This window comes from Phymastichus coffea, unplaced genomic scaffold (genome assembly GCF_024137745.1).
Source record: "Phymastichus coffea isolate CEN01 unplaced genomic scaffold, Cenicafe_Pcof_1.1 PCOF00072, whole genome shotgun sequence".
Lineage (NCBI taxonomy): Eukaryota > Metazoa > Arthropoda > Insecta > Hymenoptera > Eulophidae > Phymastichus > Phymastichus coffea.
The window spans coordinates 1,154,795-1,178,487 of NW_026706883.1; the positions used below are offsets into that span (position 1 = coordinate 1,154,795).

At 32.7% G+C, this 23,693-nt stretch overlaps 5 protein-coding genes across 6 annotated transcripts; 3 read left to right on the forward strand and 2 right to left on the reverse strand.

Moving 5' to 3' along the window:
• The first annotated feature begins 153 nt into the window (after positions 1 to 153).
• LOC131667979 (uncharacterized) lies at positions 154 to 1,582 on the forward strand. The gene is made up of 4 exons (XM_058941765.1): positions 154 to 1,104; positions 1,213 to 1,284; positions 1,366 to 1,455; positions 1,520 to 1,582. The coding sequence occupies exons 1-4, from the start codon at positions 154 to 156 to the stop codon at positions 1,580 to 1,582; spliced, it is 1,176 nt and encodes a 391-aa protein (XP_058797748.1).
• A 5,503-nt stretch (positions 1,583 to 7,085) lies between these two features.
• On the forward strand, positions 7,086 to 9,126 carry LOC131668016 (E3 ubiquitin-protein ligase TM129). Its single transcript, XM_058941825.1, has 6 exons — positions 7,086 to 7,685; positions 7,904 to 8,153; positions 8,225 to 8,414; positions 8,484 to 8,678; positions 8,768 to 8,913; positions 8,988 to 9,126. Exons 1-6 carry the CDS (start codon positions 7,481 to 7,483, stop codon positions 9,109 to 9,111), a joined length of 1,110 nt encoding a protein of 369 aa, XP_058797808.1. The 5' UTR covers positions 7,086 to 7,480; the 3' UTR covers positions 9,112 to 9,126.
• Positions 9,127 to 9,348: 222 nt separating this feature from the next.
• On the reverse strand, positions 9,349 to 15,096 carry LOC131668008 (DNA-directed RNA polymerase II subunit RPB2-like). Of its 2 annotated transcripts, none has more exons than XM_058941815.1 (13): positions 15,003 to 15,096; positions 14,132 to 14,533; positions 13,773 to 13,927; positions 13,538 to 13,696; positions 12,790 to 13,201; positions 12,439 to 12,706; positions 12,021 to 12,368; positions 11,722 to 11,913; positions 11,432 to 11,654; positions 10,592 to 11,053; positions 10,331 to 10,520; positions 9,850 to 10,261; positions 9,349 to 9,787 (listed from the first exon to the last, which is right to left on the reverse strand). In XM_058941815.1, the coding sequence occupies exons 1-13, from the start codon at positions 15,019 to 15,021 to the stop codon at positions 9,502 to 9,504; spliced, it is 3,528 nt and encodes a 1,175-aa protein (XP_058797798.1). In that variant the 5' UTR covers positions 15,022 to 15,096; the 3' UTR covers positions 9,349 to 9,501. The 2 variants fall into 2 exon arrangements, with proteins under 2 accessions (XP_058797798.1, XP_058797799.1); XM_058941816.1 differs by lacking the exon at positions 15,003 to 15,096 and having other exon boundaries at positions 14,132 to 14,249; positions 14,327 to 14,457.
• A 1,490-nt stretch (positions 15,097 to 16,586) lies between these two features.
• LOC131667980 (histone H4 type VIII-like) lies at positions 16,587 to 16,889 on the reverse strand. Its single transcript, XM_058941766.1, has one exon. The coding sequence runs from the start codon at positions 16,887 to 16,889 to the stop codon at positions 16,587 to 16,589; it is 303 nt and encodes a 100-aa protein (XP_058797749.1).
• Positions 16,890 to 19,400: 2,511 nt separating this feature from the next.
• LOC131668019 (chymotrypsin-2-like) lies at positions 19,401 to 21,652 on the forward strand. Its single transcript, XM_058941828.1, has 5 exons — positions 19,401 to 20,192; positions 20,713 to 20,857; positions 20,939 to 21,194; positions 21,282 to 21,428; positions 21,506 to 21,652. Exons 1-5 carry the CDS (start codon positions 20,075 to 20,077, stop codon positions 21,650 to 21,652), a joined length of 813 nt encoding a protein of 270 aa, XP_058797811.1. The 5' UTR covers positions 19,401 to 20,074.
• The last annotated feature ends 2,041 nt before the right edge of the window (positions 21,653 to 23,693 follow it).

Consider the following 23,693-nt stretch of genomic DNA (forward strand, 5'->3'; position numbering starts at 1 on the left):
AAGCTTCAACCGAAGCTCGTCTTCCTATTTATCAATTTAATAAACCTGTTACTATATTTATTATTTCAGTGTATATAACTGAAAGTATGAGTATTGTAGTTAGCAAATAGTTTAAAGACAGAAAAATACGCTCTTTGAGTTCTTTCCATAGAAATGAACGAAACAAAAAACTCAATCATAATCAAAAGTTTATATTACTATGAAAAAATCCTTGGCCTTTGTCCATTTATTATTGACAAAAAAACTGTAAAAATATCATTTCTAGGAATAATCTATAACATAATATTATCTTGCCTGTACACTATCTGTTTTATAGTGATAATTGATTGCCGTTTTGAACTTCGCTTACCAAGAGAAACAACTTTAACGATTACAATGGATGCATTAGGCTTACTATTTCAATATTGTACAGTAGTATGTTCTTGGTTAACCGTTATATTTCGCAGCGATAAACTAAAAATAATATTTTCTAAATTTGAAAAAACAGAAGAATTAGCCAGAACTTTAAATATAAATATTTATCAAAACAAGTTTAAAAAACTACGAAATATTACTATTCGTTTAGCGGTTATCAATGCATTATATTTAGCTATATTTTTAACTGATCACTACACTTTGTCTTTGTATAAAAAATTTCAAGAACAAGCAAGTGCCTGGGTTTGGTATAATGTGCCAAAAATTGTGTTATATAACGTTGGTGCTATTTTTTTAGAGTTGATGCTTTTAATAGAAGAAAATTTCAGAGCTCTGAACAAGTTACTCGTACGCTCTTTTTCTTCAAAATCTGAAGAATTTTTATTCCAAAATATCTCAAGTACCTCAAATGTGTTTAAAAAACTTCATAAGATTGGACAGTTTCATGAAAGCCTATCAGACCTTCTAGAAAACGTTACTAGCTTTTTTAGTCTTGCAATTTTGTTTTCGATAATTGCTACTTTTATTCACTCTTTTTTAGACATATATGCAGTATACCAATATTTGACTTATAAAAGAACGTGGGAAGTCGGCGATTTTAGTATATACTCACTTAATTTAATTTGGTTGATGACAAAATTTTTGACTTTGTATTTCATATGTGGAGTTCCGGAATCTGTTTGTATAGAAGTACGTAAATGTAGCTTCTAATTTTTATCATTGTAGAATAGAATAAATGGTAGTTGAATTTAATGAACATGTTGCTACTAGTAATAACATCGCTTTATTATTTTGCAGGCTAAGAAAATCATTTTAACTTTTGATTTACTAATAAATAATCATTGTCAGATAAGAGAGTCCAAATATGCGGTAATCACTATCTATTAATCAGAGATTATATAAAAATTGTTATACTTTCATAATGCTTTATTCTACATTCGTTTTTTGCAGATGCAGAAATTAATATTACAATTTTATCAAAAACAAACTTGTGTTTCTGTTTATGGTTTAATTAATTTGAATTACTATTTATTTCAAAATGTAAGGACATGATTGACTCAATAGTTATTGGCAAGAATAAATGTTAATATTTTTTCTCTTGTAGGTAATGGGAACAATTATTATGTTTCTAGTTTTTATGTTTCAATTAGATGATTTAGTCGATTGAAATACCTGATGTTTATTATATGTGTTCTATGGTAAAATCTGCTCTACTATTTTTGTTGACACCAGCAAAACAGTAAAGTTAAAAAACAAAGTTAGAAATGAATATATCATCGCAATATTAAGCAGGTAAATCACGAAATTGAGTAACAGATACTAAGAATTATTATTTCATTACGAATTCATTACGAATGAATATATTCTGTACACTTACTTGAATAAACATAAAATTATTAACAATAACCGTTTCATTCTACAAATTTGTTGTAAAAATGAGTTTCCAACGAGCTTTCAAAATATTTAGTCATTAGTAAATGTTTTTTTAATGATGTATATGATTTTGTATGCAGTGTAACGGCTAGCCGTAACTTAGTTTTTTTTTATATTTAATATGACGAACAGAGTGGGAACCTTCCTGATTTCCCACGATGAAAACGCATTCGAAATATAAGCTTTGATAGTGGCCCGAGCCTGCGTACTCAAGATTACAATCAACGGTCTATCCTGCTTTGTCCCACACGTATGTGTTGACAGGGGCCTACGATCATCGCGTATACATCGTGAAGTGTTATCACACTGATAATGGAAGGGGACCATAAAAATGCAGTCTATCTTTTTTTTCCCACCGATTTTTAAGAAAATATTCGTAATATTAAATAGATTTTCATCAATTTTGTAAACCATTATAATGCGCACCTTTTTGTCACCGAATAACCAATAAATAGAACAATAATGTATTTTATAATAAATCGTAAAAGGTTTGAATTTTTCTGAATGCTCATAATAGTCACTATGTATCGTCATAATTAATTAAGTTTAGTACAATTATGTATAAGTAATTATAAGCTATAGCGTTACTCTTGCTCTTAAAAGTGGCACTCCGAGAGCCATCTCTGGAGAAAAGGGCCCAAGTTAAAAAGGGACCGCCCTTTCTCTCTCTGAAAATTCACGCCCACAGACCAATAAAGAAATTCTGGATATGATTAGAAAATTTCCGACCAATACAAAATTTAGCCGTTATCGCTTCATGGGCCTGAGGAAAGGGATTTCCACCCAACCACCCACGGCTTATAAAAAGCTCTGTACAAGGCTGGAGAGCAAGTTAAGTCAAGTTAAGTTCAGTCAGTTAAGTTAGAGGAAGTCAAGTTCAGATAGAGTAAGTGCGGAGTGAGCACCAGGAAGTCCCTAATAAGAAGTTTTTACCAGTGAGTGAGTCCCGGAGGAAGCATCAAAGAAGAAAAATCACCCAAGTATATTCAGAGCAGATAGAGAGAGAAAGAGGCCAAAGAGCAGAGAGAACGCAACTTTAATAATAACTAAATTGATAAAATAAAAGTAAGTAAAATCTTAAACCTGGCTATCCTTTTCTTTCTTTAAATAATCCGCCTTTCTTTTGGAAATTCATTAAGCGTGAGTCTGGTGAATTTCCATTAAAGTCCCTTAAGAACACATTAAGCGTGAGTCTGGTGTGTTCGTAATAACATTTGGTTATTACATTCCGTGTTAGCATACAGTTTTCTCAACGCAACAATATTGCTCGTCCCGGCTTGTGTGTTACACGATAGCCAAATCAGAGCAACCCTGAGTTTACGCTTGCTCCAAGCGTACCTGAGAGTGACCCCGACGTCACAGCAGTATAGTAATATCATTGATAATTTTTATTCGACTTAAACACTTACTCCAATTGAATCATTATTATAACGTACATCGTAATCGTTGTGACAATCTTAAAAGTAAATAATATTTAACATTTTAGTATATATATTATTTTGTCTATTTTAAAAGTTGGAACTACATAGATTAAAATCTTACACGATAAAAACATTTGCAATTTAACTCAAATAGACCATAAACTGATATGCATGATTTTTTTTAAAATGATTCACATAACAACTCTGGTAAAAACGTTTTTATCTGGATAAATATATGAAAAAATTAGATTTATCTATTCATGATTCTATACTGTTTACGATGAAAATTATATAACTATTTACCACATTATGATTCTGCATTTCTTTGCTATCAAATGAATTTATGATATGACGAAAAGTATCATTCGCCTTGTTCCCCTAAAAATATGGTATTTCGTGAAAATAAAAAAAATTTCAAGTCATTAATATTATAATTATTGTATACGCAACCTAGGAATTCAAAATATTATGTAAAGTATATAACATAAATATATGGCAACTCATAAGTTTAATTGTAACAATAGTTTTATCGTATTTGTATTTTACTTGATTTACCTTTTCTGAAATTTCTTCAGGATTGACGCATATAAAATATATAAGCATAACTTTAACTGTTAGCCAAAATATTAAAGATGCGAAGTCCCAAAAGTCCATTAACAACCAAGACTTATCATTTTTTAGAAACAAATTGATTCTGTAAATAGATGTGAAGATATGAACAAAATCATCAGTAATTGCAATAATAATCGAAAGACTAAAAAAATGTGTCAATTCGCCGACCAAATCATTCAGTTTTCCATTAAGGTGCCAAATTTCTAAAATCATATTTATAATATATAATTATTCATTGAAAAGTTTCTTGATTTACAGCAATTACATATAACATTAATATTATAATAGAAATACATGTTTATATGGCATGGTTTGAATATAAATTGTATTGAATGTTTTATGCAACTGTTACCAATATATAAAAATATACCTTTGCATTTGATGAATTGTTTTTTATGTTTGTAAAATAAAATATTCAAATCATCAAAACAATCTCGAATGTGGAGCAAAATTTTGATATAAAGGTAGTTGGAATTGAATCGGATTACAAATGTACTTTGATGCATGATCCAAAATAAAACTTTATCCCACGATACAATATTATTAACTACAAATCTTAAATGATCGACAAAGCAAATCAATAAAAATGATATGCTGTTAACGACAAGTTGAGTTCCTGTTGAAATAAGTTTCGATTTTAATTTAGTACTAAATCGCTTTTGCAAGCTTTCTTCGAAAATTTTCGTATCGATCATTTTCAAAATAAAATAGTAACGTATGATTTTTCTTTGAAAAAATCCAGTACTTATTAAATAACTCAATATAGATAAAACTTGACAACTAAAAGTAATTAATTGGGTAAAGGCAAAAATAGACGTTTCATTTGGTAAAAGAATAGAAAATCGTTCCATATAACTGTTTATAAGCAAGTAAAGACTAGCAATTGATAAAAATAAATTTATAGTAAATCCTGTATATGAAAATTCTGTATTTCCCTGGTTATCAAAGGAAAATGGACAGATTCCAATTAATTTTAAAATATAATAAGAAAATTGTGTTCTAAAAAAATGCAACTTCATGTTGAAAACTAATACAACTATAATAATGCAACGACTTTATGAAACTGTGCGATTGAATTTTGATAAATATAAAGTGTAGTAAGAATAATCTGCACATTAATAATTTCGACATTATCTTTACATCAATCTACCCGACCGACAAATACTACATTCTATCCTCCTTTAAACTCTTAAATAAAACTATATACAATTTTGAAGTTTCTTTTATTTTATATTCTAAATTTTTTTTAATCGGGCTTCTCTAAGTGACTATACAAAAAATAAAGAAAATTTTGTAATAATAATGTAAATTGAAAGTGGTTTTACTTCTTTTTATAACACGTAGCGTTTCATACAAGCTTTGTCAGAGAACATCAGGGACGTCATTTAATTTGTGAAATGGATGTTAATGGCATTAAGAAAGTCATACTAGGATCAAACTCACATTTATGTAAAATAGTAATAGCTGTCTATACCTACAGTTTTGTGTACTTTTAATAAAAATATTGTATTAAAATTCAGTTTACGTTATTCAAGTATATTAACAAAAAAAATGACAAGAATAAAATTTATATATTACTTCCTTAAAATCATAGGACTTTGTCCTTTTAAGTTAGACAGTAAAAACTGTATAAAATTTTCATTCTTTTGGACACTGTACATTATAAGTTTAGTTATGATATATACGTATTCTTTCAATAGAGCTTTAAAGTATCGCAGTGAAATAATAATGAATGAAGAAACACCATTAGCTATTATTATGGATACCTTTTCTATAATATTTAATTATCTAACAGTAGTGACTTCGTGGTTAACATTCGTTTCTTGACGAAGTACATTATTAAAGTTAATTGAGTTTTTTAACAATTTTAAATCTTTCGAAAAGAATTCCCTAATAAGTCAGTCTCAAAACATTTCTAGATCAAAGCGCGTCTTTTTTCAAATAAAAAGTCATTTTATCATTGGTAACATACTTTTTTTCATTGCCACAACATCACAATTACTGGCTTTAGATGTCTGCGAAGATTTAAAAAGAAAAACTATATTTTGGTTTTTTTATAATATTCCGTCAATTGTATCTTTTAATGTAGCTTTAATTTTGATCGAATGTATGTATTATTCTCGTGAAAGTTACAAAGCTTTGAATACAACAGCTCAGCTTTTTTACGAATCGAAAAACCATAGATCCTTAGTATTAAATTCTTTTGAAACACCGAATATACTTACACAAGAGGTAATGTAACAACTATATTCACAATTATAAATAATCTATACGTAAATATAAATACGAAATTTTTCAGTTATGCAACATTTGTTACCATCACATTAATTTATCCAATTTTTGTGATATGATCGCAAAGTTTATAAGTTTACCAGTACTTTTGATGCTTTGTACCAATTTTACCAATACAGTTTCATCGGCACATGCAATCTGTCAATTTTTCATAAAGAAAGAGAAAAATAGTATTAATTCTTGTACGTTATGTGCTCCTTTGGTCAGACTACTAACTTGTACTACAACGGCAATATTCACTTGTAGCATACCTGTTTGGACTTATGACGAAGTAAGAATATTTCTGTAATAATTTCCAAGTCAGATTATACTTTCATTTACAAATAATTTTTTTAGGCAACTAAAACAGTTAACATCATTAGTAAATTTCCACGTGAAATTTACATAGAAAAAACTACTAAAGATATTGTAATTCTTTATAATATGCTAACTTTATGAAACTGCGTATGATATTTATCGTTGCAAGAATTTTTGTATTGACAGTGTGAACTAAATCGGAATGATAAATGACCTTTTTTTATTTTAATCGAATTTTGTATAAGTTGATTATATTTGAAAGATATCCAGTGATTATTTTGCAAAATTTTATTGTAGCAACTCATATTTTTCCAAACATTTTTACAATTATATGTTTTAGATGCAAACACTGATCATCATTTTATCACAACAGAAATTTAAAACATCAATTTTCGGATTATTTAATCTAGATGTAACTCTACTCCAAAATGTAAGTACAATTTATAAAAATTAATAAAATATCATAAACATCGTGGATAATTAATAAATGATTTTAGATTTGGACGACAACTGTTACATATCTCATATTCATGCTACAACTTGATGAGTTATTGTAACACTTCATTTATTCTTCAAATAAAATTCTTTGTTGTTCAAAATATAAAGTGTCAAAGTTTAGTGCTCTCAGAAGATCTGTACAATGTAGACGAACATGTAACCATTCATAGTATTGTATGTATCTACAATTATTTATTCCTATAATAAAATATTTTTAAAATTGATATACTAAATTACCATTCGGTTGGCTCATGCGCATGCGCAACTAAAAAGTTGTGATTATGTTTTATGTGTATACTAAACTACTAAACGCACGACACTTATGACGCGTTTGCGTTGTGGTGTATCTGATGATGATTGAAAATGAATGCTATGTTGACATCAAGCACGGTAATAAGATATTTTTTGAAACAGCATAAGTGTTAAAGTGTCAATAGTTTCGATTTACACTTAAAATTTACTTTTAAAGTAATAGTTTAGCTTACTTCGAAATCTGGTAGGCTGTCAGTAATATGTCATCGTCGTTTTTTTATTACACCCTCACGTATTTTCTACTATCTTTTTGTGTTATTTATCCACCTACTGAGTTCGTGTCAGCTGGGTTAACAATCAAGAACATTTTCTTTAATTTTTTGGGCAGTGAAAATGAATTTTTCATACAGTATCATATAAAACGGAGTATTGCTACTCTACTTGTTCATTCGTTAATACCTTTTGGTAAGTAGTATTTAAACAATATAAAAAAAATTTATTTAATTCAGATTTAGAGTATATATATTGTAGTTAATATTTGAATAATTATTTTGATTGATTTAATATTTTAAAAAGTCATGTATTTATATAGCTTTTGTAGGTTACATTAACAAATAATCAAATATTACATTACATTTTTTTGTTGTTCTTCTCAAATTGTAATTATCGAATTAACATTTTAGGATATTTATTGGGACTTGTTTTTACTAGACATTATGATGCTGCTCAAATATTATTAGGAAATGATAATCCATGGTGGTTTGTCCTCACACTCTGTTCTCTTATCGGTCCTCTTTATGCACTAGTAAAGATTTTAAAATGGTCATTAGATGATTGGGCTTCACATCCTATTGCTGAAAGTCTTGCCGTATATTGTAATAATAATACAACATGGGCAACTGTTGCTTCTGATATCAATATAGAGTTCCGAAGGTAGACAAAAGAATACTAACTAATTTATTGTAGTTGAATAATTTTTATATTAATTAAACTTATTATTGCAGAGTAGATAAAATATCTATTGATACAAATAGTATAACAAAAGTTGTAGTAACAGATAATTGGATTATCAAAATTACATCTTATAAATTGTATTTTGCTCACCAAAGTGATACAGCCTTAATTGTTAATAAAAGTGATACTCATGCTTTATCACCAACTACCAGAGGAGAAGTTCAATATGTTAACATAGAAGTAATACTTTTCATAAAATTTCTTATCTTTTTATTTGTGAATTACTGACATATCTATTTGTAATTGTAGGTAAAGCCTACCAGATCTGGTGCGACAGCTTTCAACATTCGATTAAATGCATTGGACTTCAAAGATTTACAAGATAGAGTGTCCAGACCTATTACTGTGCTTGATAGTGTGGTATTTCATAGAACTTTATTAGAAAGATTTATTGATACTTTTAAAGATCAGATCGCTCAAAATCATCTGTATGAAACTTCCCAGGTACAGCAGTAATAATAGACGCTTAATATACATCTACTAATTAATTTTTTTCTTATAAAATATAATTTAAAACTTTAACTATTTTTTAGGAACTGGATCAATGTGTAGGCTGCATGCAAGTGGTTTCTAATGTAAAATTGAATAAATTGTGTAGTACAGAACCAGACGAATCTCCAAACGCCTGTGTCTCGTGCTACTGTCGTCCAATGTGGTGCGTCGATTGCATGGCTAAATGGTTCGTAAAGCTTGTTTAACGACTAAGTATTAACAAAATTAACAATTACTAATCATAACTTATACGGTTGGTAGGTTTGCCTCTAGACAAGACGATACAATGCCAGAAACGTGGCTGTCCTCTAAATGTACTTGTCCAGTATGTAGGGCAAAGTTTTGCGTATTGGACGTCAGTTATGTTAGAGCGACTCATCAGTGATTCTCTTAACTTGCAATTAAAACTTATGCGAATGTACTGAAGTACTTTTCGAAGTTGTATTATAATCACGTGAATTGTAAATATTCCTAAAATTCATATATTCTATTCAAAGGAAACATTTGTGTGTGAAATGTTTAATAAATTATTAATTTTATACTCATACTAAAGGCTATTACGTCTAGAAAACGAAATCGCATCTTTCTGCAATGATAAGGAATAATACAGAAGTTGCAAACTTTGAACCGTAATATATTTTAATATTTAAACAATTTAACAGTACAAGAATATTAATCTGTCTTATATCGTAATTTCGTTCAAATTCTTAATAATCACATATAAAAATATTTTCGTCTGATATAGACCGTACAGTCGAAATACTGTTTAAGTTACTTAATTAATCATAAGGCGAGGTGCGATATTCATCGCCATCAGTTCTTGGAACAATAACTTTGCCGCATATGGCAGTCTGATTTGAGATATCTGAGTTTTATTCTTACATCCGCGGCACTCGAATGTTTGGTTTCGGAGATTCGCTATAGCAATCAGTCCGCAAAAGTTACAGACGTGTATCCTGTAAGGATCCGATACCTCAAAAAGGCGCTCTTTTAAGAACTGTGCTGCACCGTGACTGATTTGACAATCGCGCTCCATCTCGCCAAAACGCAATCCTCCATCCCTAAGAAATAAGCATTATTTGTTGGAACATTTAAAGACATATTTTTAATGAATTTATCTGACCTAGCTCTCCCCTCCATCGGCTGCCTTACAAGAATCTGCACAGGACCCCTGGCTCTGCTATGAATCTTATCGTCAACCATGTGCTTCAACCTCTGATAGTACGTAGGACCGAGGAACACTTGGGCATTGATCTTCCTGCCAGTATGTCCGTTATACATGACCTCGTTACCTCTCAATTGATATCCATACTCCATGAGTAGAGTAGAAATTTTTTGTACATTAACGGCATCGTTGAACGGTGTTGCATCGCCAATTTCACCTTTATTCGCCGAAACTTTACCCTGGATACACTCGATCAAGTGACCGATCGTCATACGTGATGGGATCGCATGTGGATTTATTATCAAATCTGGTGTTATGCCCTCGCAAGTGAATGGCATGTCCTCCTGTCGATACATTATACCGCAAGTACCTATCGAATGTGAAAGTGCGGTTAATCAATTTTTCCAATTCTAAGAGATCAACAGTTTAACGAACGAGCCTTTTTGACCATGGCGAGAAGCGAATTTATCGCCAATCTGCGGTATTCGGACACTCCTTACGCGTATCTTGCAGAACTTGTAACCCTCGCTGTTGAGCGTCAACATCACTTGGTCCACAATGCCAGTCTCGCTGTTGCGCAAGAAAGTCGAGCAGTCTCGCTTGGTGTAACGCTTCGTCGAGCTGTCCAACTGTATTTGGAAAAATCAATATCTAGTCGCGTAACGAACCAGTAAATCGAAACAATAGAACATCCAGCAACCTCATCTTCAGATTCCGGCAGAGTCATAGTCTTGCCGATAATAACATCATCGCCGGACACACGGATTCCCGGCGAGATGATCCCGTCGTTGTCCAATTTGTCGTAGATAGCATTACGTACACCCTGACAGCTGGCTCTATTTGGTTTCTCAAATTGCTCGTCTTGCTCGCCAAGTCTCTTCATTTCCGAATCCTTGTACGAGCGATAGAACACCGAGCGGAAGTATCCTCTCTCCACTGCGCTGGCGTTCAAAATGATACTGTCCTCTTGATTGTAGCCCGTGTAACACAGTATGGCCACTATGCTGTTTATGCCAGCGGGTAGTTCGCGAAAGCGAAGGTACTCCATCGAACGTGTGGTCACGAGAGGTTTGTGTGGGTAATAAAGTACGTGTGCTAATGTGTCCATACGCACGTGATAATTCGTTATGTAGACACCCATCGCTTGCTTGCCCATGGCACTCTAAACATTTAATCAAATTGCATTATGTTTTCTACTCGGACTAATGTATAAGTTGGATAGAGTGAGTAAAATTGCAAGAGTAATGCGTTAATGCAGTTCAATTTAAATAGAGTAAATGAAATTGAATAATTATCTAATTTAATCGTAATTATCCTAGTAGATCCATTTATCTTACAATTATACAATCTCAATACTCAACTCAAGTGCAGTCACATTGAGAAAATTGTTAATTAGTATGATTCACGTCATTGAATGCCATTTATTCTAAATAGTAAAATACAATAGCTAAGGGTTATATGCATGTCTGTACTACTATTGAAAATAAAAGTATCCCGCTCACTGAAAACAATGCAATATTATGAAAAAAAAAAAACATACCTGATAAGTATTCCTAGGGCTCTGATTATGATCGGGAAATGGAATGATAGAAGCGCAAACGCCGAGAATCATTGCAGGATGAATTTCACAATGCGTATAAGTCGTACAATAAGCGTATTCTTTGTCTTGTTTCAGATCTTCGGGTGACATTGCGATCATCACAGTTTCTTCTTCGAGTGTGTCTATATATTCGACTACGCCACTCATTATTAATTCTTGCCACCTATCATTTATAACATAACATTTTAACTCAAATTTCATATAATACCGAACTAAAAAAAAATGTGTACCCGTCATTACTGTATTCTCGTTCTTTCAGCATTTCGATATGTCGTTTTTTCAACAGTAGCAATTGGTTTTCCACGATTAGCAATGGCCTACTGATTCGTCCAGCATCTGTGTAAATTCGTATTTCACGATCCCGGATGTCTCTTACCATTGATACTTCCGAGACGATAATATCCATTTGTCTTCTCAATTTCCTAACGAATATAATAAAATATAATCGATTAATTTTATAATAATAATTTTCAGTGAATAATGATTATAACCGAATAATTTTTAATGAAAGATTTTATGAAAATCTTACCTCAACGTATCCATCAGCTGATCAGGATCTCTGTGTATTCCAACCCAGCATCCATTGACGAAAATCTTGGTTGCATCGGAAATAGCAGTGGGCGCGATTTCTTCGAGATTTTCCATTGACCATTCTTCGAGAAACTCAAGTATGGGTGATGGTTGCGAGCCTACACTGATGTAAGCCATGAGTGCGAGATTCTTGACAAGACCCACGGCTTGACCTTCCGGTGTTTCTGCAGGACACAACATACCCCATAGCGTGTTGTGTAATTGACGAGGTCGCGCCAGTTTGCCGTCCCGACCGATTGGCGAGTTCACTCGACGTAAATGCGATAGTGTTGAGGCGAATGTTAGCCTGATTATATCAATACTTCTTAATATTTACGCTTAAAACAAGCAAAAAAAAAAGAAACATAAGTCTGTACCTGTTCAAAACTTGAGAAACTCCAGCTCTCGCTTGATGAGCTTTCTTTTGATCACCCCAGTTTCCCGTGGCCAACGAGTACCTTAAACCGTCCGTCACGATCTTCGTCTTGATAGCTAATTCAAGATTGAAGTCCTTGCCTCTGTCTATGAATTTCTGAGCGTACAGTCGGACTTCTTTCATCAAATTTTTAAATAAACCGCGAAACAAGAATGCTAAAAGTGGACCGGCCAAGTCTAATCGCTTGTTTCCATAATGATCGCGATCATCTAGATATTGGAGTTAAAGAATAAGCATTTAGAAAACTAATATCATTTAAATTATTTGATATTTGTTTATTTTTTATTTTTACCGAGTTCTCGGCGACCCAGCGAAGCGGAAAGCAGTCGATGCACCATGTAACCCAAAAAATAAGCCTTCTTCGTTTCGCAAAAGTCACTAATACCAACGTGCGGCAAGGTCTCCTTCTGCAAAATTTCCCTTGCATACTTGATTCGTCGTTCCTTGGTGACTCCAGGTCGAGCACCTCTACTCCCAATGAAATTGAGCGCAACGTTCTGTTCCTGAATAACAAAAGCCTCGTCCAGCGAGGGTTTCACCATTTCCATCATCTCCTGGTCGTCGAAATCGTAGATTATGTGTTCAAGTATGTCACGATCCGCAACGAAGCCCAACGCACGAAATACTATCATTATTGGAATCTCTTGGTGAATGTATGGCAGAATGGCAATGATGCGCTGTCCTATCGATGACTTCTTTATCGCCTATAGATAATTTAATAAATTATTTTTTATAACATTTTAGTGATGTGAGCTTCAGGTTCTAGAACAATAATTTTATGTGATGCTGCTCATCTGTTAGACGAAATGTTTTATTTTATAAGAGATTTGGTTACTATCTCATTAAGTTGAAGCTTTGGATTCTACTTTGATATTATAGTAGTTGTAATAAAAAGCAAAATAGAGAAAAAATTAGTCTGGGTAAAAGGTTTGAGTAATAAAGCATTCAAATAAAAAATGAATAAAGCGTAATTTTTCAGAGCCATTGTTAATATGAATCGATCAATACAGAGTCAGTGAAGGAATACCGATAAAACTTACACCTCCACTCTTGGACATCATATTGATCCAAAGCGTGGACACCGGCCGCGAGCTGTGCTCCAAGCACGATCGTATTTCAGCTTTGTACGCGTACTTGCTGTCTTTCATGGCGAACACGTATACCGTATTGGTTGCCATTTTTTCTTGAGCAATTAACACCTAAACAACAATAAAATAAATTAATAGATCGCGTAATTTATTCTTTTTTGTCATTTTTTAATGAAAACAAAATAACCTTTTCCGAGCCATTGATAATAAAGTAACCACCAGGATCAAGTGGACACTCGTTGAGCTCTGTCAAATCACGATCTGACAGTCCCGAGAGCAAACAATATTTCGAGCGTAGCATTATTGGAATCTTGCCAATGAAGGTTTTCTGATGCTGCGTCTCTGCAACACCAACACAAACACACACACACCCGCGCATACGCTTAACTTTTAAGAGTTTTCATGAAAATTGTTCGATGCCAATGGTTAAGCATCGGCCTAGTCTATAAATAATACTCGGCGGCTTCCCAACACTTTGCTCTAAAGCTGAGTGTTTTTAATCGATTCAATAGAATCAGATGTTGTTTAAAATAATAAATCAATTACCTGTAGGCTCTTCGCCTTCCTTGTAAACAGTCTTGATGATATCCACATAAAGTGGAGCCGAGTATGTAAGATTCCTCAGTCGCGCTTCGTTCGGCATCATCGGCGAAGGAGCGCCATCCTTCTCCCAATGAGTTGGTTTGGATAGATAAATTTGCTCGAACTTTACCACATGTTTCGTAGGTATTTCGATCTCACCGCTACGATGTTGTGCCTCGGCTTGCAGCTCGATTGCCGGTGAATCCTCGACAATACGTTGGATCGACATCTCGATGAATTCGTCGAAACTGTCCAATTGCTGTCGCACCAAACCTTTCTCGTCGAAATAAGCGTTTATTACGATCCAACATGCCTCTTGCCATAGCTTCGACGAAATCTCCCCTGAATCTTCCTCCTCGCATTGATCTGCGAAATTTTTCAATTTTTGCTTTAACAAATGTAATTGACTATGTATTGCTTTTCTTAAAACTCCTTAGATACTTAAGTACATGCACAAATAATTTAAAAAAATCTTTTAATTTTCTATAATAGTTTGTAATAATTGAACAGTTTTAAATGTATTTCAAAATATTAATTAATCCAGTATTCATTGACATTTTTATGTGAATTTATTGAATGCGCAAAAAATGTATCGCAAAAAACGCAACAATTAGCAATACATTGTTCACGTATTAACGATCGATTCGCAACTATTTTTCTTAGTCCGACGTTTTCTATATATAGGCGCACTAATATAGATATTCTTTTGTCATACACAATTCAAATTGGGTTAACTCGAGAGAAAACTTCTAAGTTTAGATCCCATCTTGCAATGACGCACGTTAAAAAGAAAAGTACACATTCATGTCAATAACAAAGAATAATCGACTTTTACCTTCGTCCAGAGCGTACATGATCGTCGATTTCTTTGGAGAATCGCGGAGAATGCGTTGAAAGCGGAGAAACACGGCGCGGCGCAGAGAACCAGAGAGGGGGGGGGGGGGGGGGGGGAAAGAGAAACACAAACGGAGTCGCGGCGCCTGCTACCAGGCGACACCGCAGTACACTGCCGAGGATTTGTGCTTCGGTTGGCGCTATGCAGCTTTTTTTCGCTGGTGTCATGCGCACTGCATATGTTTCTTTTACACTGCCAACTTCTTCCCCGATGCAAGCGCGCTTTTTTTTAATTTTGCATTTTGCGATGTACAGAATTGTTTTTTCTCTCTTTTTTTCTTAGCATACTTTTTACTCTTAATCTCCAGTAGCGAATCGGTTATTGTTTCACTAATGAATTGGTGAATATATCTGCATAATTTTGTTTTATAAAAACATAAAATTTGAATCAAAACGCAATCAAGACGCAATAATACTGAGAGTCGTAGATAACACAATTTAATAAATTCTTATATACTGATTACAATAGTGAAAAGTGTTTTACCTTTATAATATATACAAATAAATGGCGCGATCGATAACGTTAAGTAAAACAAGTGTCTTGGGTAGGATAAATTTAATTAACGATATTTACAATATTAACCATCATTTTCAATTAAATGTAAATTTCTGTATTCAATTTATTTTTTGTAGGGGCAAAACGAAGGTCAAACTTGGCTTTTACCAAGCTTTAGTACATGATCTAGGAATCACAACGAATTCCGTGGGGTTCCACGGTCTTGGTATTATTTGAAGACACTCGCCGTGTATTCGAGACATTAAAAAAGATCACATCAACTATTCCAAATAGGCGTTTGAAAAACGTTAGTACATATAAAAATGAAGAACCAAACAAAGGTAGACGAACCAAAAATGTCCTCGATGTTGGAGTAAAAAAATACCTGATTGCTATATAATTGATAAAAAAGCCCCAACAAAAAAACAATAAAATAAAAACTTCAAAAATAATGTATCTAAAAGGACTTCTAATTCTAGAAACAACGAAGTATCGCCATAAACTCGAGTTTTTAAGTCACCTGGCAAGTATGTAAAATTCAACTATGATTTAAAAAATGAAAACAATTTTTCTATTGAAAATATAGATTGGTACTACAAAGATAAAAACTACTACAGAGGAAGCTTTAAGTTGTAATGATTGCGAGTGATTTTGCTATTAAAAGGGAGAATCGTCGCGAAAGTTATTACTATAATAAAAAACTTTTCTACAACTACTAGACTCGAGAAAAAGTAGACCATATTTTACATCGGTAAACGAAAACGTGATAGAGCTCCCAATCATACAGAAGAGACTGAGAAATTATTGATTTCTGATAGTCACCAAGAATCACCTAAAAATAAAAAAAAATTAGGACAGTGGTAGTAACCCTATATACATTTTTTTAAACCACTGAAAATGTTGTAGCAGTTTTGTTTTGGACCAGAAGAATAACAAAAACAGAGGCGAGGGGTTTGAACATACGTTTGAGAATTTTTGTGGTCCTGAAAAGGGCTGATTTGTTTTAAATGACAATGAGAAATTTTACCCTTAAAACCGCAGAGTGCGCTCTTGACGTTTCATATCGTAGACGACGTCCATGGTGGTGACAGTTTTTCTCTTGGCATGCTTAGTGTAGGTGATAATATCACGCATAATGTTTTCCAGGAAAGCCTGAAGAACTTTGCGTGCCTCTTCGTAGACCAAGCTAGAGATGCACTTGACTCCACCACGACGGGACAAACGACGGATAGAGGGCTTGGTGATACCCTGGATGTTGTCATCCATTACTTTGCGATGACGCTTCATGCCACCTTTTCCAATTCCATTTCCTCCCTTTCCTTGTTCAGACATTTTTAGAAAAACCGCGAAAATTGATGCCACTGCTCTCAAACTGTCTCTAATTTATACTCTTAGAACTACGGAGTCCCCCACTCAAGTACTGTCTTTCAAATTAGTTTTCAGCTATCTCTTACGCTCTTATGGTAGAATTTAGTTGTACGGAGTTATCCCCTCCATGAAACTTCTGACGAATCCGAAAAGAGCAGTGTAGTGAATTAGGGCGGTCCGCGCACAGAGTGTTGGAGGCCAATTGGTGGATTGTTATTCAGTACCTATAATCAGAATCAGAATGGAGGAACATGACGCACCAGAGAGATGAGAGATGAGAGTTGAAACGGAGCAATTTGAATACTACTACTTGTCGACAGTCTTAGCTGTTTACGAGAAAGCTGGTTTGATCATCGGCTGAACGGCGGAGACTGCCTCTCGTGGTAATTCCGATGATAATGACATGCAATGCGTGCGATTTTCGATTTTTTCCTTGAATGAGCATTGTTTAAATATTAACAAATCTACTTTACCGCCCTGGAGGCTCTCACCAGAGAAATTAAAGATTTGAATGCATAAATATAGAACCTTGTCACAACTTTTTAACCCAGTAAGTGCTTTTCTCCCGAAGCTGAGCAGATCATTAGGAAAAAGAACCAGATGCGTCGGTTTTTAATTTTTGTCACGAAATATGAATTACATCTAAAGTGATTAATTATTAAAGAAAAATAATAAAATTTTTGTATTCCAAATATTTGGAATTGTTAATGGTGATTAACTTTTTGCGAATGGGAGTTGTCAAATTTTGTCAATTGTTGTTGTGGCTCGCATATATGTGAAGGTGATTTGTCATAATTTCTAAAAGACGCCCTTCTATATGAGCTCCTGAATCTGATCCGTTAATTGATGTGACCGGAGATCGACAGCTACTTTGTAACTCTTTCATCGTGTCATATCAGAAGGTAAATTTGGAGACACTGTATAAAAAAATATTCAATTTATTATACCTCTGTCAAAGGTGTTTGTCAAACTTGTTAATTATACTACAATGAAAAATAAAAGTGAAGAGCCATGAAAAACGGCAATTGTCTCCAAAAAATTAACAGAGTAAAAATCAATAAATACATTACATATATAAACAATAGCACATGTATAATAAGCTACTTATTGAATAGTCCCATGCATTATATAAAAATTACATTGACGCGTAATAAAAATGTCGAAGACAGAAGCGTTACTTACGTGTTTTATTATATTTTGACTCGCATAACACAAAGCCGTGTAGTCGTGAAACTCCTATTTTCAAAGCATGAACTATTTTTTACATGGAAAAAACTGCACGGTATGATAGATTAATTATAACAATTACGGATCGTGTCCAACGGTTCAAAATAGATTGAAATACGTATGACGTGTATTTGAATCAGATATTTTTCTTGTGACGGTATTAATTATCATAGAAATTGATTGCCCGTCTTTAATAAAATGTTTCTTATATTCTATCAAATAAATAAACGTTATTTCATAATTTAGAATTGATTGGATTTGACCCCTCCTACGCGATAGTGTCAAAAGGTAACATATTGACTCGTCGCTCTTTGTTAATTTGTTATTGAAAAAGAAGAATAATTTTTGAATAACAAAAAAAGTAAAAAAAAAACAAACAGGAAGCGAGAACACTTTCAATGTTTCGAATGAGAAGTTCTTGGTCATTATGTAATATTTTTTATAAAATATAATATGTAAAATTACGGCGTCAATTTATGCTCCATCAGTGCAATTAAAAAATATTATTCTTTCAAACAAAAATATCAAAAGGATGCAGCCACAAAAAAACATTTGTAGAAAAAAAACTAACATGTACAAAGTATGAAGGCTGTAAGATGAGAATACATAGTCTATATATATATATATATATATATATATATATATATATATATATATATATATATATATATATATATCCTTTCATAATGTACATAGATAATAAATTTCATCGAGTACGTATTTAATCGATATTATTCAAATAATCCGAGCAACTTCGTTTCGTATGTATTTCGTTTTCTTCTTAATCGTAATCATAAAAAAATAACTTCGATGACTGGCATATATTAATAAAACTTTTTGGAATAATATCAATCTCTTCCATTTAATCTTGTTGCCGATAGCGGTAGCTCTTATAGACTGCAGATTATATTAACTAAATCCAGGAAATAAGAGCAATAATTAAAATATGGAAACAGATAAAGTAATTTATTTGGAATGGCACCTTTAATCAATGTCAAAGAAATTATATTGAGTGAATATAGCATTCGCCGGCTTTTGAAATATTTTAAAATGTTGCGTCAATTTGCAAACCTTACAAATAAAGGGGTGTCGATAATTATGCACATATTCGTTACACATACAAATTATTGTGCATAGTAACATATCGTCAGAATTGATACATGCTGATTCGTTCCATACTATTGTGCACAATAGTTTATTTGTACAATAAAATCGCACGCTTAAATAAATGTATGATGTTAAGAAATGAAGTAGCTTCTAGAGTTCATTATTATACACATAAACAGAATTTGAAGTACGAGTATACATTAAATGATAAATAAATTATTTGATATAAGGTGATAAAAATTACAATAATTTATAGCTGACCATCAAAGTAGTTTTACAAATCTGTAGTACTGTAAATTCTAGAGGGAATCTTTTTCACTAGTAATTGGTGAACATTATTTTCAAAACATAGTATTTATTAGATGCTTCATTTGTATACTTCTCATTGCAAGAATTTTTTGTATCGAATAATGTAAACAGGCTAAATCGCAAATCAATGACATTAATAAAAAATTGAGATTGGAAGATAATCATACATGGAATTCTGCATTAACTTATCTAATTTAGTCAAGATCTTTGATTTAGTCGATGACTTATCATATTAACATTTACATAATATTGAAATAGAATTATGAAAATAGATGCATTTTTCTGAAAACGTTGTTTAACTTGTCATCAATCATATCAAGATATGACTTAATGCCCATTGACAAATTTTAATAACATGAATAAAACTACATAAAACTGAATGTTCTTATTATGATTATAGAAAAAAATTATCGAGATCGATCGTAAAGCACGTTCTGTAAACTTTACGATCGATCTCAGTGATTCTTTCAACCGCCATACTCAGAGTAATATAAATAAGCAATGTCATGAGTGGAAAGTACAGTTCAGGTGAAGTTGTATCGCTGATAAGTTCCAACTTTGCCGTAGTAACAATGAAGTTATTAATTAGTGTTATTTTATTGTGCTTTGCAGTGGCCACTTACGGTATGTACATTATCCGAACATTCATTCGCGGACCACGAGTTTGAAATTTAAATTATATTCGATAACTGAGCATCAATGGCATCAAATGGGTTTTTTCTGGCAAGTTGCGGGAGTATATACTTGCCAAAATAAGCCATTGATCTAACCTCGTTTGATGTTATCGATGGTCAATTGTCGAAAATAATTTGGATTTTGAACTTCGCGGATTGCGAATTAATGACTGGGCAGTGGAATGTGTACTTATATAATTTTGAATACTAATGAATTATTTTTCGTTATAATAAATTACTAAGAATACTGTCATTATTTACAACATAATTTGGCTTAGTATTTTAATTTACATTATTCGTTGTAATTAAAAAGTAATGACCAAATTGATATAATTAAGTATCAGTGCATACAGAATGAATTTTTTTAGCGTCAGTGTAATAAATGAATTTTATTTTCGATTACTGCAATAAAAATAAAGATTAAAGAAATTTAAACCGAATAGATCAAATTAACGACTATGATGTTTCAGCTGCTCCTAGGATCGTCGGAGGTCATGATGCTCCGGAAGGCAAATATACGTACCAGGTGTCACTGAGACTTCAAAACCTTCACATATGTGGTGGTTCGATCATAAACAAAAGATGGATCCTTACCGCTGCACACTGCGTTCTTTAGTATGTTTGTACAAAAAATTGACAAATAATATTATTCTTTCATTCCAAGTTCATGACAATAACCGATAATGTGTCAAACAGTCTTGAACACAAAGCTATTGAAGTAGTAGCTGGAACTAATTTAATTGAGGGAGGAAATAAGCAAGTCTACCATTCTGAATACATTACCTATCACGAAAACTTCACCCTGACCGACGTGGAAAATGACATAGCTTTGATCCGTGTCGACAAGGACATTAAGTTCAACGATAAGGTACAACCTATTGCCTTACCTGATCCTGTGGAAACATATAAAGTTGGAGATTCCGCAAAACTGTCTGGTTGGGGCCACACGAAGGTAATTTGGTTCTATAATCTTTCATACTCGTGTTCCATGTCACTTTTACCGTTAATACTGAAAAAAATATTTTTACTTTTTTTGTAGGTGCACGGCCAAGTTCCCAACAAGCTTCAAGAGATCGATTTAAACATTTACGGCCAAGATAAATGTAGACAAGAGTTGTGGTACCTCGCTCAAATCACTGATTCTCACATTTGCACTAAAACTAAATTTGGAGAAGGTGCTTGCAACGTAAGAATGACAATATTTATAATTGTTTTTTGCTAACAAAACGTTATTAATCAATATCAACTTATTTGATTTTACAGGGTGACTCGGGTGGTCCTCTCGTCGCTAATGGCATTCAAATTGGTATTGTCTCATTTGGACACCCTTGCGCAAAAGGCAGACCCGATGTATTCACCAGAGTTCACACTTTCTTGGATTGGATAGCCGCTGAACAAGCCAAGTTTTAAATTATTTCAAAATCACTTTTACAGAAAAGTTGTACAAATTGTTATAATTATATAGTGAATTGTTTTTATTAAGTTCTGAATATATTTTGTACTGTTGTCACAATATGAAATAAATAATTTTTTTCACAAAAAAGTGAATAATTTCTAACATCTTACATTTACATCTATATTATTTGAAGAGGGTTAATTATGAATATAATATAATGTAAGCTAAAATTAGTTAAGTTATCACTTCGCATATAATTATCTTATTAGGTTGTACGGCAACGAGCAGTAAAATATTAAGGCAATTATAAGAATTAAATAAGTTGATCTCATCCTCGAGATCAAAGGTAGTTACGTTAGTTACTGGATCTAGCCACAGAAAATTAAGCTCTTTTGTTTAAAAAAGAATCAAAAACTTGTTACTCTTTTGATTATAAATAAACAACGTTTATTACGTTTTCCACTGTAATTTGAGTCATGCGTATTTTATAAATATCTTAGAGCTTTTACTAGAAGAAAAATATCAAGTTCATCGTACTCAAGACACTACAGACGTTGGCGTAACGACAAACCTGACTTGATTTCTAAGCTGGAAGAAATCTATAGGGATCTTTGTATACATAAGATACGTGTTCACTCCGTCATTTTCGCTCTTATTTCCCAGGTCGACGCTACCGGTCACGCCGCTTCCATGTTATCACTATATCGTCGGCGGAGCTACAAAATAACCCACTCTCGCTTTGCTACCAGTGATTCGAAATCAGACTTAGTTGTATCTTTAGACCACCGCGGACTACGACTTCTATATGAATACCAAAATTTTTTAAAAAGAAAGATATTATGCAAACGGTTAATTCATGGGGTCTGGAACACTTATTATGAAAGAAATCGTAGCTAATTTTTGGAGTAATTTAAGAAGGGAAAAATTTGATTAGCACAAATTTTTCTCAGCAATTAAGAAAACTTTGAAATATCACTTTTAGTCTCCGGCTGATCCCTATGAGAAATTAAAACATTTTTTTCTGTTTTTCAAATACATTTCATTAAAATTTGTATGTTCAATGCGGTAATAATTTTGATTGTTTAAATAATGTTTAAATTTCTTAAGAAAAGGAAAGTATATAAAATTTTTAAGATTACTGAATAATAAGAACAGAACAACAAAATTAATTGATTCTAAAAGTGCAAAAAATATAAAGTGAAAAAGTATTCAAAAATTACTTAAATCGCTTATTTATACGTTAAATAACTGTATTCGGAGCGATTCGTAAATGAGTTAAACTAGAATTTCTCCTGTTCAGTAGCAATCCAATCTAAGAATGTGAAGTGGCGTACACGTTTGGTTTCCCAACGGCAAACGGTTCAACAAAAGATGCGATACCAATCTGAGTACCGTCAACAACAAGAGGACTGCCGGAATCGTGCTAAAAATGAATAATGACAAATTTTTAAAATAGTAAATAAAAGACTTACACATAAGAGATTAACATACGTGGTAAGCCCTCTTCAGCTTTGGTATAGATGCAGATATGGCCACAATTGATAAGTCCAGATATTTCTTTATTACATTGGTTTTGATCGAAAAGCCTTAAGATCATTTCTTGGAGATTATTGAGAACGGTTCTGCCCAACCTTATCAGACCACGTAATTTCTTTATAAAACTTGAATAATTATCACTCGGAAATAGCATTGATCCTACTTTTGTAGTGCCCCAGCCATTCATAAAAACTGGATAGCCTACTTTGTTGAAGTCCTGTGGGTAGTTTTACCAGTTGAACTTTGTCGTTGAATTGGATATCCTTACTTACACGGACCAAGCCAAGATCGTTACTGAAAACGGGAGTGTTCCAGCTCTTGTGAGAAACGATGTATTCCGATTCGTAAACTTGCTCCTTGCCGCCATGAATATGGTATCTTTTTAGTGTTCTCAGCATTATTAGCAAAATAAAATAAATTAATTACAATACAGATAAAAATTCCAAGATGGAAATAACCGTGGAAAAGAATATATTGTCATGCTTATTTACTTTGTGGAAATGAGAATAATTAAATTAG